This window comes from Coregonus lavaretus (assembly GCF_964263955.1).
Source record: "Coregonus lavaretus genome assembly, chromosome: 15".
Lineage (NCBI taxonomy): Eukaryota > Metazoa > Chordata > Actinopteri > Salmoniformes > Salmonidae > Coregonus > Coregonus lavaretus.
The window spans coordinates 6,437,329-6,455,184 of NC_140002.1; the positions used below are offsets into that span (position 1 = coordinate 6,437,329).

The 17,856-nt window shown below is 42.4% G+C and overlaps 1 protein-coding gene across 2 annotated transcripts in view; it reads left to right on the forward strand.

Annotated features, from left to right (window-relative positions):
- Positions 1-1,339: 1,339 nt before the first annotated feature.
- LOC311142184 (PDZ and LIM domain protein 4-like) overlaps positions 1,340-17,856 on the forward strand; it is a 41,404-nt gene continuing 24,887 nt past the window's right edge. The window contains exons 1-2 of one of the 2 annotated variants that reach the window (XR_014614273.1): positions 1,340-1,609; positions 10,926-11,077. Coding sequence is in view for 1 of the 2 variants with exons in the window: in XM_084177778.1 (XP_084033904.1) it covers positions 1,517-1,609; positions 10,926-11,077 (245 nt within the window). In the remaining variant the exon portion in view is untranslated. The remainder of the gene's footprint in view (positions 1,610-10,925; positions 11,078-17,856) is intronic. The other variant, XM_084177778.1, reaches the window with a different exon arrangement.

Genomic DNA, 17,856 nt, shown 5'->3' on the forward strand with positions numbered 1-17,856 from the left:
GGGTGCACGTTTTGTTTTTTTCCCCTAGCACTACACAGATGATTCAAATAAGCAACTCATCATCAAGCTTTGATTATTTGAATCAGCTGTGTAGTGCTAGGGGAAAACCCAAAACGTGCACCCAGGGTGGGCCCCAAGACCGAGTTTGGGAAACCCTGGTCTAAGTCAGGGATGGGCAACTCCAGTCCTTGGGGCCGGAGTCAGGGCCGGCTCCAGGGATAAGCGGTTGCTTAGGGCTCCCGGCTGCTAGGGGGCCTCTAACTGAGTGTATGCTTTTTTTTAGGAACTCAGTAGGGCTCTCAACTTGCTATTGAGAGTAAGAATAGTAAAATAAACCAGGTGAAATTTCGAAATTTTGTTGTGCATCAGCAGTTTTTCTCTTGCTATGTCAGTCACTCAATTACCTGACAATTAGCCATGTTAATATTTAGATTGGTATTTAGTCTAGCCAGCTATCTAAACTTGTAAATCATGGCCAAATACCGACCGGGCACGCAGGGCCTGTGCCCAGGGGCCCTGACCTCCAGGCATGGTCCCACCATTGATTTTGTTAGTCATTCTCACTCAGATATCATAATAACATGACATAAGTCATGGCAAAATGTGTAGAATTGTAGGAATTTTGCTCTACAATTGCTATTTTTCTCTCTCTGACCCATGGTAAAATGTGTAGAATTGCAGGAAATTAACTTTAAAATGTAAATGTTTTCTTCGCTGTCAAGAGAGAGGCCAATAAAATGTTTTGCCTCGAGGTGGGTGCCCCCCCAACCAAATCTCGCTTAGGGCCTCCCTGACCGGAGTGGTGTCACACTTTTGCTCCACCCATAGCAAACACAACTGATTCAACTAATTGCATTCTAAAATGAAGATCATGATTAGTTGATTATTGGAGTCAGGTGAGTTAGTTTGGGCAAAAGCGTGACACCAATCAGGCTCAAACTGGATTTACACAGGCAGCCCAATTCTGATTTATTTTTTCTTCAGTAACTGTTTTTTTAACCAATCAGATCAGATCTGAAAAAGAGCTGATGTGAAAAGATCTGATGTGATTGGTCAAAAGACCAATTAGTGGAACAAGATCAGAATTGGCTGCCTGTGTATATGCAGGTGTTTAAAAAAAATGCTGTCCTACTTTACACATGCCTGGGAACTGAAGTCCAATGTTCTATCTATCCCAATCCTGTAATTTATTTTCTTTAGTTAAAAAACTACAATAGGTACTTCTAATCTAGGTGGTCTGTCATCCTAAAACAATAAAGAGTGGATCGTTTCCATGGAACCGCGTTTCGTTGCACCCTCCCATTCAGATTAAACTCGAGCTAGGCAGTCAGGCGGCTTCATACAACAACTCCCCATCACACGTCAGAGGCGGTTTCATTATTTAAAGTTGAATCAAGTGGAGAAGAAAGTTTTTGCGACAGAGACAACGTTGCCTAGCAGCTCATAGGCGGTGAAACTAGTTGTTTTGCACAGTTTATCACACAGTTCCTACGGATATAATTGTTCTAAATCAATTATGCCCCAGACTGTGACACTGAAGGGACCCTCACCTTGGGGTTTTCGACTGGTCGGTGGAAGGGACTTTAGTACACCGTTAACTATTTCGCGGGTATGTAACCTAAATGTGTTCCCATTTATTTATTATGTCAAAATACGATTGCTGTAGCCATTAATGCGTTGGGTCTAATGATGTTAATGTAATTTGTCACCACCCCTTATTGTGAATTGAGGTTGTATTTCGACAAAGAATAATACCAAAATTGATATACAAAGATAGCTTTTCTGGCAACGAGGCTGACGCATTTCACCGATCGACTGACCGTCTCAATCCTTCTAAAACCACTGATTTTAATTTGACTATTCACATCCAAGTGTCAACGTGATTGTGTTGTCAGCATATTCTCGGAGGCTCTAGATGATATTTTCGCAGTGTCCCGCCTACTCTAGCTCAAGACAGACGGTGAAGTAACGTTATCCACCGGCTCGTGCGTCGAAGTTTATTCAAGTGTGCCAGATTCACCACATTGTGCCGTTGTAGGGATGCGGTTTATTATCCCAAACACCCACAAATTGTGCATCTATTAGGTGTTATGTTCACTTTCCATTTATTATACAAATAAGTGGTGGGGTCTTCTCGCATGGGAAGGTAGCCTAGTGTTGAATTAAGTGTAGCGTGCTACCATGCTTCATTGTGAAACGCGACGGTTGCTGTTAATTCTGCTCTGCCTTCATAGAGAATGGGCGCGTTCGAGTGGATCACTTTTGTTTAGTCGGTGACCATTGTTGGTCATAGCCTTTCTAAGTGTCGCATTATGGTTGTGTGCGCGACTTGCGACTGCATGAATTTAACAAAAATCAGGTGATCAAAGGACATGCAATTTCATTAAGGCGCCTTCAAGTCGCTTCAGTTGTTTCTCACCAACCACATCATGCAGCCATCACATGCATTGTGGGAGGCACTATTTGTCAACCAATCATTAGGGTGTTTTTGTTTGAGCCACACGAACGTGGCCAAATACGTGACAGAAACAGTAACCAACTCTGAGATTCTAAAACTACAGCAGATACAAATGAAAAGCGATAGACATTAGCAACTAAATTATCCTTCACTTCTGTGTGCGACGTTTAAATAATCGGTTCAAGGCCATCTGGTTTATTAGAAGCAGGTATTGGTACCATGATTGTCTTGGTATTTTTTTATTTTCGTTTATTTACACGAAGATTGACCATTTTACCATTCACTAGAATGGGAATCCTGTTTTCTGAAAACAATGCCTGCAGTACTGCGGTCGGCCTTAAACTTCCGTGGCATCAATGAGGGGGCTGTCGTTCTCCCCTGTTGAGGACTTTCACCATTTTGAAGTAGTGAACTTGGTGGGAATTCCTATGAGTTAAGGAATTATTATTACTGTCTAGGTCATCAGGAGGGATCAGCAAATGAATTGTATTTGTGAGTAAACATTCCATAACTGCAGGTGGCAGTAAATCGCCAAACTTGGCTTATACCTGTTCAAACAACACACTCCAGGTGGCAGTATGCACCCCTTCAGTTTGTTTACGAACTAATAGAAGTAGTAGAAGAAAATGGACTACTTCAAAATTGAGATGTCCTCAATGGCACTGCCTGTGCGCTCAGACACCATAATGAGACTGATACAATGAAGAGGCCTCTGTCATTCTGTCTGCTAAGATTACCCAAACAAACTTGCTACAGTGTTGCCACATGATGCAGGACAGACTGTCTATATTGGCCTATCTGTACTTTTTGCAACACCCACATTATGATATACTATTAACAAGACAGTAGCTTACTATGGGGTGTCACATATCAATATAATAGGCTATAATCATGTATAATATCAATATAATATATAAATGTTCGTAAGTGACCAAAAGCTCAAACAATCTTGTTTTACCTCAAAATATGGGTAAAGGGTCGATTCCAGCAGTGGATTTGGCATTAGCCAATGGTTGGTCTCAGTCAGGGTAAACTGTGATGGGCTCCTGGAGTGGGCCAGGCGTTGACATTTGTTTTTCATCAGAGATTGTGGTGCTGCTGAGGGATTCCAGGTGTTGTCTCAGCTGTAAGCTTCCAGACCCTTTAACTACCATTGCAACCAAGGGTGTAATTTTTTGATTCACGAGAGAAGACTGACTCAAGGTCAGCTAGATACCCTCTCATGTTCCAGGCCATTGACATAATTGCTTGGCCTAGTTGTTTTTTAAAGGGCTAACGAGCTTTCAGAGTTTACAGTACCTTGACTTTGTGCAATGTAAGGGCTGATCATCTGATATCATGACTGTGGTTTTCATTGTACCAAGACATTATTAGACTTTCTCAAATCTTCCTTAGGCCGGTTAGATCAATACCATACAGGGCCTCCTGTAGCTCAGTTGGTAGAGCATGGCGCTTGCAACGCCAGGGTTGTGGGTTCGATTCCCACGGGGGGCCAGTATGAAAAATGTATGCACTCACTAAGTCGCTCTGGATAAGAGCGTCTGCTAAATGACTAAAATGTAATACCCAAACTGCATTGTTGGCACTATAAAAATACTATGATTGAAGCTTTGTCAGATTTTGCCAGATGTCACTAGTTGTTTGTGTCCCAAATGGTGGAAACTAGTGCACTAAATGGGGAAATAGGGTGCCATGTGGGATGTTAATCACAGGGTACAGTATCATGCATCCAATGGTGCTTAAAAGATCAGACCCACTCCATAACACCAAGTCAGTGTCGTATGTAGTCAATTCCAACTTTTAAAAAAGTCATAATGGTGGGAAAGGAATCCAGCTGGGATCATCCAGGGCAACGGTTCTGAAGCCTGGTCCTGGGGACCCAAAGGGGTGCACATTTTTGTTTTTGCCCTAGTACTACACACCTTATTCACACCAATTCATCAGACTTTGATGATTTTAATCAGGTGTTAGTGCTAAAGGAAAAAAAATTGACCCCTTTGGGTCCCCAGGACCAGTCTTGAGAATCACTGATCCAGGGGGCTAGTTACAGTGAGGGGGAAAAAAGTATTTGATCCCCTGCTGATTTTGTACGTTTACCCACTGACAAAGAAATTATCAGTCTATAATTTTAATGGTAGGTTTATTTGAACAGTGAGAGACATAATAACAAAACAAAAATCCAGAAAAACGCATGTCAAAAATGTTATAAATTGATTTGCATTTTAATGAGGGAAATAAGTATTTGACCCCTCTGCAAAACATGACTTAGTACTTGGTGGCAAAACCCTTGTTGGCAATCACAGAGGTCAGACGTTTCTTGTAGTTGGCCACCAGGTTTGCACACACCTCAGGAGGGATTTTGTCCCACTCCTCTTTGCAGATCTTCTCCAAGTCATTTAAGGTTTCGAGGCTGACTTTTGGCAACTCAAACCTTCAGCTCCCTCCACAGATTTTCTATGGGATTAAGGTCTGGAGACTGGCTAGGCCACTCCAGGACCTTCATGTGCTTCTTCTTGAGCCACTCCTTTGTTGCCTTGGCCGTGTGTTTTGGGTCATTGTCATGCTGGAATACCAATCCACGACCCATTTTCAATGCCGTGGCTGAGGGAAGGAGGTTCTCACCCAAGATTTGATGGTACATGGCCCCGTCCATCGTCCCTTTGATGCGGTGAAGTTGTCCTGTCCCCTTAGCAGAAAAACACCCCCAAAGCGTAATGTTTCCACCTCCATGTTTGACGGTGGGGATGGTGTTGTTGGGGTCATAGGCAGCATTCCTTCTCCTCCAAACACGGCGAGTTGAGTTGATGCCAAAGAGCTCCATTTTGGTCTCATTTGACCACAACACTTTCACCCAGTTCTCCTCTGAATCATTCAGATGTTCATTGGCAAACTTCAGACGGCCCTGTATATGTGCTTTCTTGAGCAGGGGGACCTTGCGGGCGCTGCAGGATTTCAGTCCTTCACGGCGTAGTGTGTTACCAATTGTTTTCTTGGTGACTATGGTCCCAGCTGCCTTGAGATCATTGACAAGATCCTCCTGTGTAGTTCTGGGCTGATTCCTCACCGTTCTCATGATCACTGCAACTCCACGAGGTGAGATCTTGCATGGAGCCCCAGGCCGAGGGAGATTGACAGTTATTTTGTGTTTCTTCCATTTGCAAATAATTGCACCAACTGTTGTCACCTTCTCACCAAGCTGCTTGGCGACGGTCTTGTAGCCCATTCCAGCCTTGTGTAGGGTAACAATCTTGTCCCTGACATCCTTGGCGAGCTCTTTGGTCTTGGCCATGGTGGAGAGTTTGGAATCTGATTGATTGATTGCTTCTGTGGACAGGTGTCTTTTATACAGGTAACAAGCTGAGATTAGGAGCACTCCATTTAAGAGTGTGCTCCTAATCTCAGCTCGTTACCTGTATAAAAGACACCTGGGAGCCAGAAATCTTTCTGATTGAGAGGGGGTCAAATACTTATTTCCCTCATTAAAATGCAAATCAATTTATAACATTTTTGACATGTGTTTTTCTGGATTTTTGTTGTTGTTATTCTGTCTCTCACTGTTCAAATAAACCTACCATTTAAAATTATAGACTGATAATTTATTTCAGTGGGCAAACGTACAAAATCAGCAGGGGATCAAATACTTTTTTCCCTCACTGTTTATGCTACGATATATCTATTGTTATTCAATTGCTGCTGCTGCTCTAGTATTCCCTGCTTGCTATTAATCACATTCACTGCATTCCTGCTATACCGCACCATGAGTGTACGTACTACACCATATGTAGTACTGATGTAGCAAGGTTACAATGAGGTCCAAATGTCCCTATATGGATTCAACCAAACCCCCACATGGTTCAAGCTCAGTGTATGAAAAAAAATATGTATGCACTCACTAACTGTAAGTCGCTCTGGATAAGAGTGTCTGCTAAATGACTAAAATGTAAAATGTAGCCAAATAGGAAAGAGTGGAGTGGACATGCCTAACCGGCGAGATACTTCAGCGTTTTTCCATCCAAGTGCTGAGCGGCACTCTATTTTACAGAGGGCAGATTCCCCTGTGCATATCTGAGTTCATGATCTAGAACACCTGCACTCTGAGACAGTGAACGTTATGGGTCCCAGTACACAGTCCTGATAGCAGCAGCTGGTTTGTAGCTAAAGGTGCTAATTTCCTGAGGTTGGGCAATTAGGCTGGAGTTGATGAATGTAAAGTCCATAGGAGTTGTGCATCTAAATTGCCAGCCAGGTCACTGATGGATTTGCCAAAGCATTTTGAAGGGATGTGCAGAAAATAGCAGTTGTGGGATAAAACCTTGTTAAATCAATGTAAATTCAGCTCTCATGCAAGAGGTGACCCAAGTGGCCAGCTAATGGTGCCACTTCAAGCATTTGTCCTCTTGGACAGTAGTTCACTGCTCCATGTCATGTAAATGTGGTCCTCTGTAGCTCAATTGGTAGAGCATGGCGCTTGTAACGCCAGGGTAGTGGGTTCGATCCCCGGGACCACCAATACGTAAAAATGTATGCACACATGACTGTATGTCGCTTTGGATAAAAGCGTCTGCTAAATGGCATATTATTATTAAATGAATACAAAAATGTGTGTTAAGGATTATTCACAAGTTTCCTTTGGTCGCTCCAAACTGTATGACTTGTTTGGTCCTGAGAATGGATGATTCCCAGCTAATACATAACTTTCCCGTAACGTTCCCTAAAGGTTATATTTGGGTTATTTGACAACTTTCCCACAACGTTCTGGTAAATATTTGTTGGCTAGGTAGACGATACAGTTGTAGTGGGCCTACACACTGATGCCAAGGTCAGATCCTGTTCATAAGGTCTATACATATCGAGCCTTTACAAACCATTGTCTTGTGTATTTTCTCTACTGAATGTGACTGAGGTCACTGACGTTTACTCCTTATCAGAGATATATTATCGCAGAGTAGATAAAGCTGTAGTCTTCAGTACTTGACTCCCAATGTCTGTTTCCTCCTTTCAAATGCAAGGAGAGGTTTACTTCACTGACATTTGGACTCTGTTATATTTTCCTTTCCTCTGAAGGTCTTTTAAGAGATAAGGATGTAACTACCAGGCAGTATAATCTTTTTTTTCTATTTTTTTTATTTTAATTTTTTCTTCCTTCTCCTGGTTCTTCCCAAGTTTAATTTACAGGCCTTTCTTGTTAGCTTGCTGTTTTATGATCGGTTTCCCTAACACCATAGTGCTGAACACATTGTCTCTGTGCCCCTAATCTTTATGTCTCTGTGCCGCATACCTAAGAGCCATGTGGCTTACAGCCAAATGAGATTTACTTACATTTTGTCGGCCAATATTTTCCTGCAGCCATTTCCAGCACTTGAGGCATTCAACATGGTTTCAATTACCGTCATGCAAATTACAAATTCATTTATACAATTCTAGCACATGCGGTACTACTCAGTAAAGCGTCATAAATAAAATACATGGATATTGGTCAATGGACCGCAAGGAGTGGACTTATTTGCAAAGGACAGACATTTAGCTACACCAATTGGATTCAGAGCGTTACTCAATGACTAACGCCAATGGTGGTATACGAAGCGTAGTATGCGACTGCATCCCTCTGCTGTATTGAAGTTCAAGCGCGCTCTCCCTGGCTTTGCCTTCTCATTAGAGAGAGCCAATGGATTTACTCAACAGCTGCTCCATTGTTTATGGCACTGGCACATTTAAACTCCTTTGTAAGTGTGCGACAATCAAACGGCATTGGGAATTTTGTAACCTAGCAAGTAATGGTTTTCCCTAAGTGTCACCATGGTCTCCATCATCCAACAAGCAAGCAAGCAAACAAAAGTAGTTGTTTGTCCGGTTGCCAGCCTTATTCGTCTATTTCACCATGTGAGCCTTTTTATGTAGATCGGGCCCACAGGGCAAAACTGTTCAGATGAATGCTGCTGTACTGTGGCACACGATGACACTACACAATATTTTGACCCTGCCCTATTTCACACCTCACCAAGCACTGTTGATCCTGCTGTTTCCAAGCAACATACTGTACGTTGGGGGACTCGCTCAGTCTTTGGCAGGCCCCATGGCCTTTCTGTGTGACATTAAAATGTAATATGCTAACCACTGACTGAATGTGTTACTGATTAACTGTGTCATTGTGTGAAGGGACCATGTTCTGGAGTGACTCATTGTTTTAGATTGCTCAAGCAATGCACTGAATATGCATTCAATTGATTTCATAAAATTTGCCTAAGAAGGGATCTGGACTCTGAACCTTTCACCAAACACCCTCCATACATTTAAACAGGGACTGCTTGTTGTACTAATAGCTTCAGTATAGTGTTTGTGTGAATGCATCCGAGCGTGTGTTCTGGATAATTAAAGGCCTGTTGTAAGGGAGCATGAGGGAGTCTCGTATGGATGGCCATTTATGCCTGGACCCTAGTCTTTGTCCCTCCTGCACCGTCACATCATCCACAATACACCTCTGTTTTCTCAGGAGCAGTCAGACCCCACGGCAGTGACCCCTACGTTTACCGGGACTGCCTGTGACCGGGAGGGGAGTCAGAGGCTGGAAATTAGGCATTCCACACTGAAACACTCGTCTCGGCTATTAGTTTTTCATGGACCATGAATTTATGTGCTTTTCCTCTTAAAGCAAAGCACTGCTCAGTGTGCCGGCCTGCTCTCCTGCTGCGGAAGCGCTTGTTCTCCATAGATATTGTGAAGTGCTATAAATCAAACTCGGTCCTGTGTCACCCCCCCCCCCCCCCCCCCCAACACATTTCAGTTTTTGCCCTAGCACTACACAGCTGATTCAAATCAGCTGTGTAGTGCTAGGGCAAAAACCAAAACGTGCACCAAGGTGGGGCCCCAGGACTGAGTTTGGGGAATCATGCTTTAGATCATCTGCAGGTCATTTTAAATGTTCTTTTGAGCTGCCAGTGTTTCAATATTGATGCACAACAAAATGTTACTATTTCCAGGGTAAGCGATTTAATTTGCGTAATTTAAGACATTAACATTGTTTTCAGTCCATGTTCTCAAATTATTAAACTGTCGGCTGCCATTTATTTATAATGGGCTGTGTCCAAATGTTATTTTAAGACAATTGTGTTCCAACCATTGGCCCAAATTATAATCTATCCTAATGTAACTTGCAAACAGCATTCAGAGTAATAGGCCATATTATGAGATCAAGTTGCGATTTGCGCTTTTATGAAGTGAGAGCTGTGAAAGCACAACACTTAAAGAAATTGATTACAGGAAAGTGACACGTCTGGAGCGCCATTAGTTCTATGACGACCCACTAAACATCTTCACTCTGATTGGTTATGGTTCAGTCCAACAAAGTTTACATGTCACACGGGAGGTAAAATATTGCATTCATCCATGCGTGTTATAGAGAAAGCATGTTGATGGCCACCCCTCTTTTATACTGAGTATATCATGTACAATTATAATTAATAAGCTTTGTTTAACTGATTGAACAACTTTTCTTTTTTAAACAAGTAATATTTTTCATTTCACTTACATTTCCATTACATGAAATCCAAATAAAAATCCATTTAAATTATAGGAAAAACGCGAAAGGGGATGAATACTTTTGCAAGGCACTGTTTATCTAGAGTGAGGGATCATAGAGGAACATGCACTGTATCTGCACTGATCACAGGGTTGGTTAATGCTGGAGACCCCACGTGTATCCACAGAGTTGGGTAAATCTGCCTTTTCCTATCAGGCCCCTATCATGTGGAATAATCTCCAAGGAATGTTTCATTTGGGTGTGTAGTCTCAGGGTCAGTTTAGGAGAAAGGCTAGGGATTTTTACATTGATAAATGTGTTTTATTTTGTTTTATTTGTTATTTATTTAATTTTGAGTTTTAAATTGTGTAAACATCTTATTTTCTGTATTGTTCCCATGGCACATTTACAAATGAGATCTAGGTCTCTGTGTTTTTCCCTGGTTAAATAAATAAATCTGTGTTAGACAGGTCTTATTAGAGGGCCGTGTGTTTTCTGATGGACAGCACTCATGGGCTGGGTGCGTCTCAAATTACACCCTATTCCCTATACAGTGCACCACTTTTGACCAGAGCCCTATGGGTCCTAGTAGCAGGGAATTGGGTGGACACCTGTTGACGTCCTGTAGATTTGGGTGGTATGATGACAATTTTATTTTATGTAGGGCTTAAAAATAGTGAGGCACATTTTGTCTTCCACTGTTGAATTTCATTGTTTTAGAACCTGCTTGTCATATCATGGTGGCTATCAATGCTTTGACACTATTTTCACACACTTTAAGTGGCTGCTTGCTCATTTTGCTGTGTCACTCACTGCTGCTAGCATTAGGATATGTAAACCTATAGTCCTAGCATTACAGTGTGAATAGACTGACAATATTATTGTATTTTGGTTGGGTGTGGCACGTCCACCCTAATATGTTCTCTTTGTCTATCTTTGTTTGGTGGTTAGGTAACACCGGGCAGTAAGGCAGCACAGGGGGACCTGTGTCCTGGAGACACTATCCTGGCCATCAATGGGGACAGCACAGAGACCATGACACACATGGAGGCCCAGAACAGGATCAAGGCCTGCATGGGGGAGCTCACACTGGCCATCAGCAGGTACGTCTACATGGCACTGTCTGAGTCCCAAATGGCACCCTACCCTACCACCTACATAGCTCTGGTCAAAAGTGGTGCATTATATAGGGAATAGGGTGCTATTTGGTAACGCAGCCTTCAGACACTATACTGACCTCAAAACGATCGTCTCCTAAAGTTGTTTTTTAGAGGGTTAACCAGACAGCATTGACAAGGTCTTAATTGGAATGAATGAATAAATTAATGATACAGTACATTAGATTTAATTGTCCGATGCAGCCATATATTGCTCTTTTCAGTCACATGGAAGCCAGTCAAAGTGATCAATTCTCTACCCCCCACAGAGCACTCTTGCATCACATTCATTAAGGCGTACACATTGTGGCACAGCATGGCCTCTGAAATGGACCATTGGATTGATATTGTATATTCATCCTATCATGATGGGTGAAACGTGTCTTTCCACTGCTTACACCGATGTATACTTCTTAGTTCAGGACCATTTGGGATGAGTCATTTGGTGTTGGGAAGGACAGGAGCAACATGTTGTAATGCAATATAGTTATCTAATCTCTAATCCAAAGAAAATCGTCAGGCTAAACAGCCATTTGGAACGGAAAACTCAGTAATGGGGATAAAGCAGAGTGGAAGATTATATAACCCAATGGCGGGTTTGAAATTCTCAGATGTGAAGAGTAGCTGGCTACTGCGGTTTGGGATGACAACAGATCCAGGATGAAAATGTCCTCCTCCTGAGTAGTAAAGTGAAGCGTAGGCCCAGAATTGTACTACGCTTCAGCCTGGAGAATGCAATGGAAAGGAGAATCAGCCTAAATTCCACATCCATGGGTAACCTGATCCATCAAATGAGCAGAAGTCATGGAGTTGTTTGAGCTCAATGTTTTATCCTGTCAGAAGAAACTTTCCACTTTCGTGTGTAGAATGTGCTTTCCCCGAAACGCTCCGGCCTCTGAGAACCGGTCCATTTATCATACTGAGCGTTAAGCGCTATATCCACATAGGAGTAGTAAATGTACAGTTGAAGTCGGAAGTTTACATACGCTTAGGTTGGAGTCATTAACTTGTTTTTCAACCACTCCACAAATTTATTTTTAACAAACTATAGTTTTGGCAATGACACAAGTCATTTCTCCAATAATTGTTTACAGACAGATTATTTCACTTATAATTCACTGTATCACAATCCCAGTGGGTCAGAAGTTTACATACACTAAGTTGACTGTGCCTTTAAACAGATTGGAAAATTCCAGAAAATTATGTCATGGCTTTAGAAGCTTCTGATAGGCTAATTGACATCATTTGAGTCAATTGGAGGTGTACCTGTGGATGTATTTCAAGGCCTACCTTCAAACTCAGTGCCTCTGCTTGACACCTTGGGAAAATCAAAAGAAATCAGCCAAGACCTCAGGAAAAAAAATTGTAGACCTCCACAAGTCTGGTTCATCCTTGGGCGCAATTTCCAAACGCCTGAAGGTACCACGTTCATCTGTACAAACAATAGTATGCAAGTATAAACACCATGGGACCACACAGCCATCATACCGCTCAGGAAGGAGACGCGTTCTGTCTCCTAGAGATTAACGTACTTTGGTGTGAAAAGTGCAAATCAATCCCAGAACAACAGCAAAGGACCTTGTGAAGATGCTGGAGGAAACGGGTACAAAAGTATCTATATCTACAGTAAAACGAGTCCTATATCGACATAACCTGAATGGCCGCTCAGCAAGGAAGAAGCCACTGCTCCATAACTGCCATACAAAAGCCAGACTATGGTTTGCAACTGTACATGGGGTCAAGGATCATACTTTTTGGAGAAATGTCCTCTGGTCTGATGAAACAAAAATATAACTGTTTGGCCATAATGACCATCGTTATGTTTGGAGGAAAAAGGGGGTAGCTTGCAAGCCGAAGAACACCATCCCAACCGTGAAGAACGGTGGTGGCAGCATCATGCTGTGGGGTGCTTTGCTGCAGGAGGGACTGGTGCATTTCACAAAATAGATGGCATCATGAGGAAGGAAAATTGTGGATATATTGAAGCAACATCTCAAGATATCAGTCAGGAAGTTAAAGCTTGGTCGCAAATGGGTCTTCCAAATGGGCAATGACCCCAAGCGTACTTCCAATGTTGTGATAAAATGGCTTAAGGACAGCAAAGTCAAGGTATTAGACTGGCCATCACAAAGCCCTGACCTCAATCCTATAGAACATTTGTGGGCAGAACTGAAAAAGCGTGTGCGAGCGACTTACAAATTGGTGAATTCACCTTATTATAGCCAGTGGGACAACCACTTTACAATTATTATTTTTCAATAAAAAAAATTGAGTATTTTTAATCGTCATTTTTTAAAATTTTATATATATATTTTTCTGAGGGGGGGAGAAGGATTACTTTTATACTATCCAGGTATTCCTTGAAGAGGTAGGGTTTCAAGTGTCACCGGAAGGTGGTCAGTGACTCCGCTGTCCTGGTGTCGTGAGGGAGCTTGTTCCACCATTGGGGTGCCAGAGCAGCGAACAGTTTTGACTGGGCTGAGCGGGAACTGTGCTTCTGCAGAGGTAGGGGGACCAGCAGGCCAGAGGTGGAAGAACGCAATGCCCTCGTTTGGGTGTATGGAATGATCAGAGCCTGAAGGTAAGGAGGTGCCGTTCCCCTCACAGCTCCGTAGGCAAGCACCATGGTCTTGTAGCAGATGCGAGCTTCAACTGGAAGCCAGTGGAGTGTGCGGAGGAGCGGGGTGACGTGAGAGAACTTGGGAAGGTTGAACACCAGACAGGCTGCAGCGTTCTGGATGAGTTGTAGGGGTTTAATAGCACAGGCAGGGATATGGGCCAAAATTCACCCAACTTATGTGGGAAGCTTGTGGAAGGCTACCTGACACGTTTGACCCAAGTTAAACAATTTAAAGGCAATGCTACTAAATACTAATTGAGGGTATGTAAACTTCTGACCCACTGGGAAGGTGATGAAAGAAATAAAAGCTGAAATAAATCATTCTCTCTACTATTATTCTGACATTTCACATTAAAATAAAGTGGTGATCCTAACTGACCTAAGACAGGGAATTTCTACTAGGATTAAATGTCAGGAATTGTGAAAAACTGTGTTTAAATGTATTTGGCTAAGGTGTATGTAAACTTCCGACTTTATCTGTATTTAAGGATAATCAAGGTTGAGTTCATTGCGATCTCAAGTGGGAACTGAAAGGCCCACAGCTGTAGGAAAGCTCACCTTGTAGCTTTCTATGTCGAGTACACATTAAAAGCGTGAAAGTACCTTTTTTGGGGATATTTAATCAAAAGCAATATCAATCAAACATATATATTTATTTTATTAGCCTCTACTCCATAAAATGCATGCTCTTTTCAATTAGTCAGGAGCATGAGCAAATTATTTGGGGAAACCATAACTGGATGTTAGAGATGAAATGCTAACCAACCACTCCTGCAGGACAAAATAAGTGAATGCTGTTTCACATTCATCCATCTTTTCTATTCTCCACGGCTTAATGAGAACATTCAAAAGGCAGGTCACATGACCGTATGGTGAACACAGCAGCACAACGCCCCGGTATCTACTGGTATGTGACCTTTTTCACTACACCATTGAGTAATTTATGTTGGCCTGGGCTGCTGACTCCATGGATGGTGTGTTGTACCGATAACTATGCACCCTTTGCCCCAGGTGAAATGAGCTGCTAGCATACATGTGCAGTGCGTTTCAGTGAGCGGTACGGAACTGGTGGAATTGTGGAGGCGGGGACAATCCACGTGGGCATAAGAATTGTTATTTTACTGCACAGATTTTTGTTGTGTGTATGACTGGAAATTCAATTACATAGACTGCATGCATAGTGTAGTTGAGCATTTAGATTTCTCTCTTATACGCAGAGGATATAGGGCACTTCAAGTCCCTCACTTTATGTCATGCGTTTTACATATTTTACCTGCATTTAAAGGTACATTCCTTTCACACTTACAGTAAGCACAAGGGAGGGGATATTTTGGAGGGCTTATTATGGATAATGCTCACTTTATTGATTTCTTAACAACAGGAATTCTGTGTTGTATGACAAAATCAAATGTATTTGTCATATGCGCCGAATACAACAGCTGTAGGCATTACTGTGAAATGCTTACTTACTGTATGAGCCCTTTCCCAACAATGCAGAGTTTAAAAGTAAGACAAATGTGCTAAATGAAAAGGAAATGGTAACAATGTAAAATGGCAATAATGAGACTATATACAAGTTCTTAAAATCACCATTGGCCTCATGGTGAAATCCCTGAGCGGTTTCCTTCCTCTCCGGCAACTGAGTTAGGAATGGTGCCTGTATCTTTGTAGTGACTGGGTGTATTGATACACCATCAAAAGTGTAATTAATAACTTGGATATTCAATGTCTATTTATTTTAAAAACTGTTACCCATGTACCAATAGGTGCCCTTTGCAAGGCATTGGGGAAACCTCCCTGGTCTTTATAGTTGAATCTGTTTGAAATTCACTGCTCGACTGCAGTACCATACAATTATCTGTATGTGTGGGGTACAGAGATGAGGTAGTCATTCAAAAATCATGTTAAATAATATTATTGCACAGTGAGTCCATGCAACTTATGTGACTTAAACATAGTTTTACTCCTGAACTTATTTAGGCTTGCCATAACAAAGGGGTTAAATACTTATTGACTCCAGACTTTTCAGCATTTAATTTTGTATTAATTTGTAAAAATTGTAGGAAAACATAATTCCACTAACATTGTGTGTGGGGGTGGGCGGGCTGGCCGGGCCAGTGGGGGGGGAAAAAAAAGAAAAAACCAAACACAGGCTGTAACACAACACAATGTGGAGAAAGTCAAAGGGTGTGTAGACCCTTTCTGAAGGCATGTTGGGGTGAAAGTGACTAGTCAATCACAATGGATAATAAACAGAGTAGCAGCAGCGTATGTGAAGATTGTGTGTGTGGTGTGGGTAGAGTCCAGTGAGTGTGCATAGTCAATGGAAAGATTTTTAAACAAAAGAAATAACTACATACCATTTACAAAAAAAGGCCTCAATGCAAATTGTTTGGGTAGCCATTTGATTAACTGTTCAGCAGTCTTATGGCTTGGGGGTAGAAGTTTAAGGAGCCTTTTTGGTCCCATACTTGGTGCTCTGGTACTGCTTACCATGTGGTAGTAGAGAGAACAGTCTATGACTTAAGTTATGTTTCCTGGGGAGACGGAAGTATTGAACTTGTGCAACCAAAATGTAAGATGTATTTTTGTTTGGAATGACCAGAAGAGGCGGAGGCCAAGTTGGCTTACCCAGAAAATAATATTTTTGAGAACAACAGACCAAGCCCTCATTAAAAGACTGCTATAAAGGACTCAACTGTCAGGCTGGAGAAGCCTGTAATTTTCTGGTGCTGCTGTTGGATAAAAATATGAGCGTACACTTCTGCTTGTGAACCAAAATGACATTGGTTGCAGCGAAGCTTGAGGCACTTAAGTACAAGAATGTCTTAGTTATGCCTCTGAATTCATTACTTTCATGACCTTTTCATTTTTTTATTAGAAAGACACTGCCTCTGAATCAAGAAATGGTGTTATTAATATATTTGTCACTCAGCAGTTGGAAGGAAAGCGAAACGAAGCAACAGGCCAGGGTCCGGTTTCCCAAAAGCATCTTAAGGATAAATTCATCGTTGGAACCGTCATAGGAGCGTCGTTAAATCTCTGAGCTGTTTCCAAAAACCACCGTTATTAATGTTGCACTTAAACGCTCGTAATCTAGTGCCTGCCTCAGACCACTCGTAGAACAGCGAAGTGCGTCGTTGGATGTTTTTTATTATTTAAATCTCAGTTAAACAGAATCGCATGGTGTATCTGTCTATGACGTCGATGACTCCAGAACAAAGTTGACTACAAAGTTGCCAATGTCTTTGCAATTGATACAAAAAAGCAACGTAAACGGTAAGCTATAGGCCTATTTCAATCATTATTGAAATACATTTAATGGGTGAGCATTAGAATAAGCTACCTCAATATTTGCAGCCGTAGGTGGTAATATCTCTCTCTAGGAGCTGATCCGTCAGTATTGTGAAAGTTCTAATGTGAAGGAAAGATTTGAATGGACAAAGCTGCACTCCCTTTCTTTCGATCCTATCAGTATCGACACATGCTCCAACAACGCACTTAGCGACCATTCTTTCTGCGTAGTGTTTTGGGAAACGCATGTTACATCTTCGGCCGTTTTGTAGGAAAGATGCGTTGTTAAAACACCCTAAGTTCCATCCTGAAACCGAGCCCAGCTTTAGTAGCGCTTGACAGAGTCACCACTTCAACCCATCGAACCTCGCTGCTCCATTTCCAGCCCCTGATATGCTCTCTCAATACTGTGCTGTGAGGTAAAATGGCTCTGCTAGTTCGGCATTTCTGGCAGCCTGATCAAAAGGTGTCTCTCGCAGCGAGACTAGCCGTTACTAAACAGGCCCTGCTCCAAGTTCACTGTGGTGTCAGCACCGGGCGGACAGAAACCTGGCAGGTCAGGGCGGTATTGAAACATGTCATGTCTCCCTTAGCTGGACTGTATATCTTCAGCCTATTGAGCCTCCATGAAGACACGGACCAGCTGTGGCAAATCTCACCTCCCAACCCCCGAAGTCATAGACCTGAGGGGGGAGAGAGACTGGGAGGGGAGCGGGAGACCGAGAGGGGTACGGAGATGGAGAGAGGGTGAGAGCGAAACAAAAAGTAAGCGGGAGAGGAAGTTATGCCGCCGCTGTCTGACTGCCTGGAC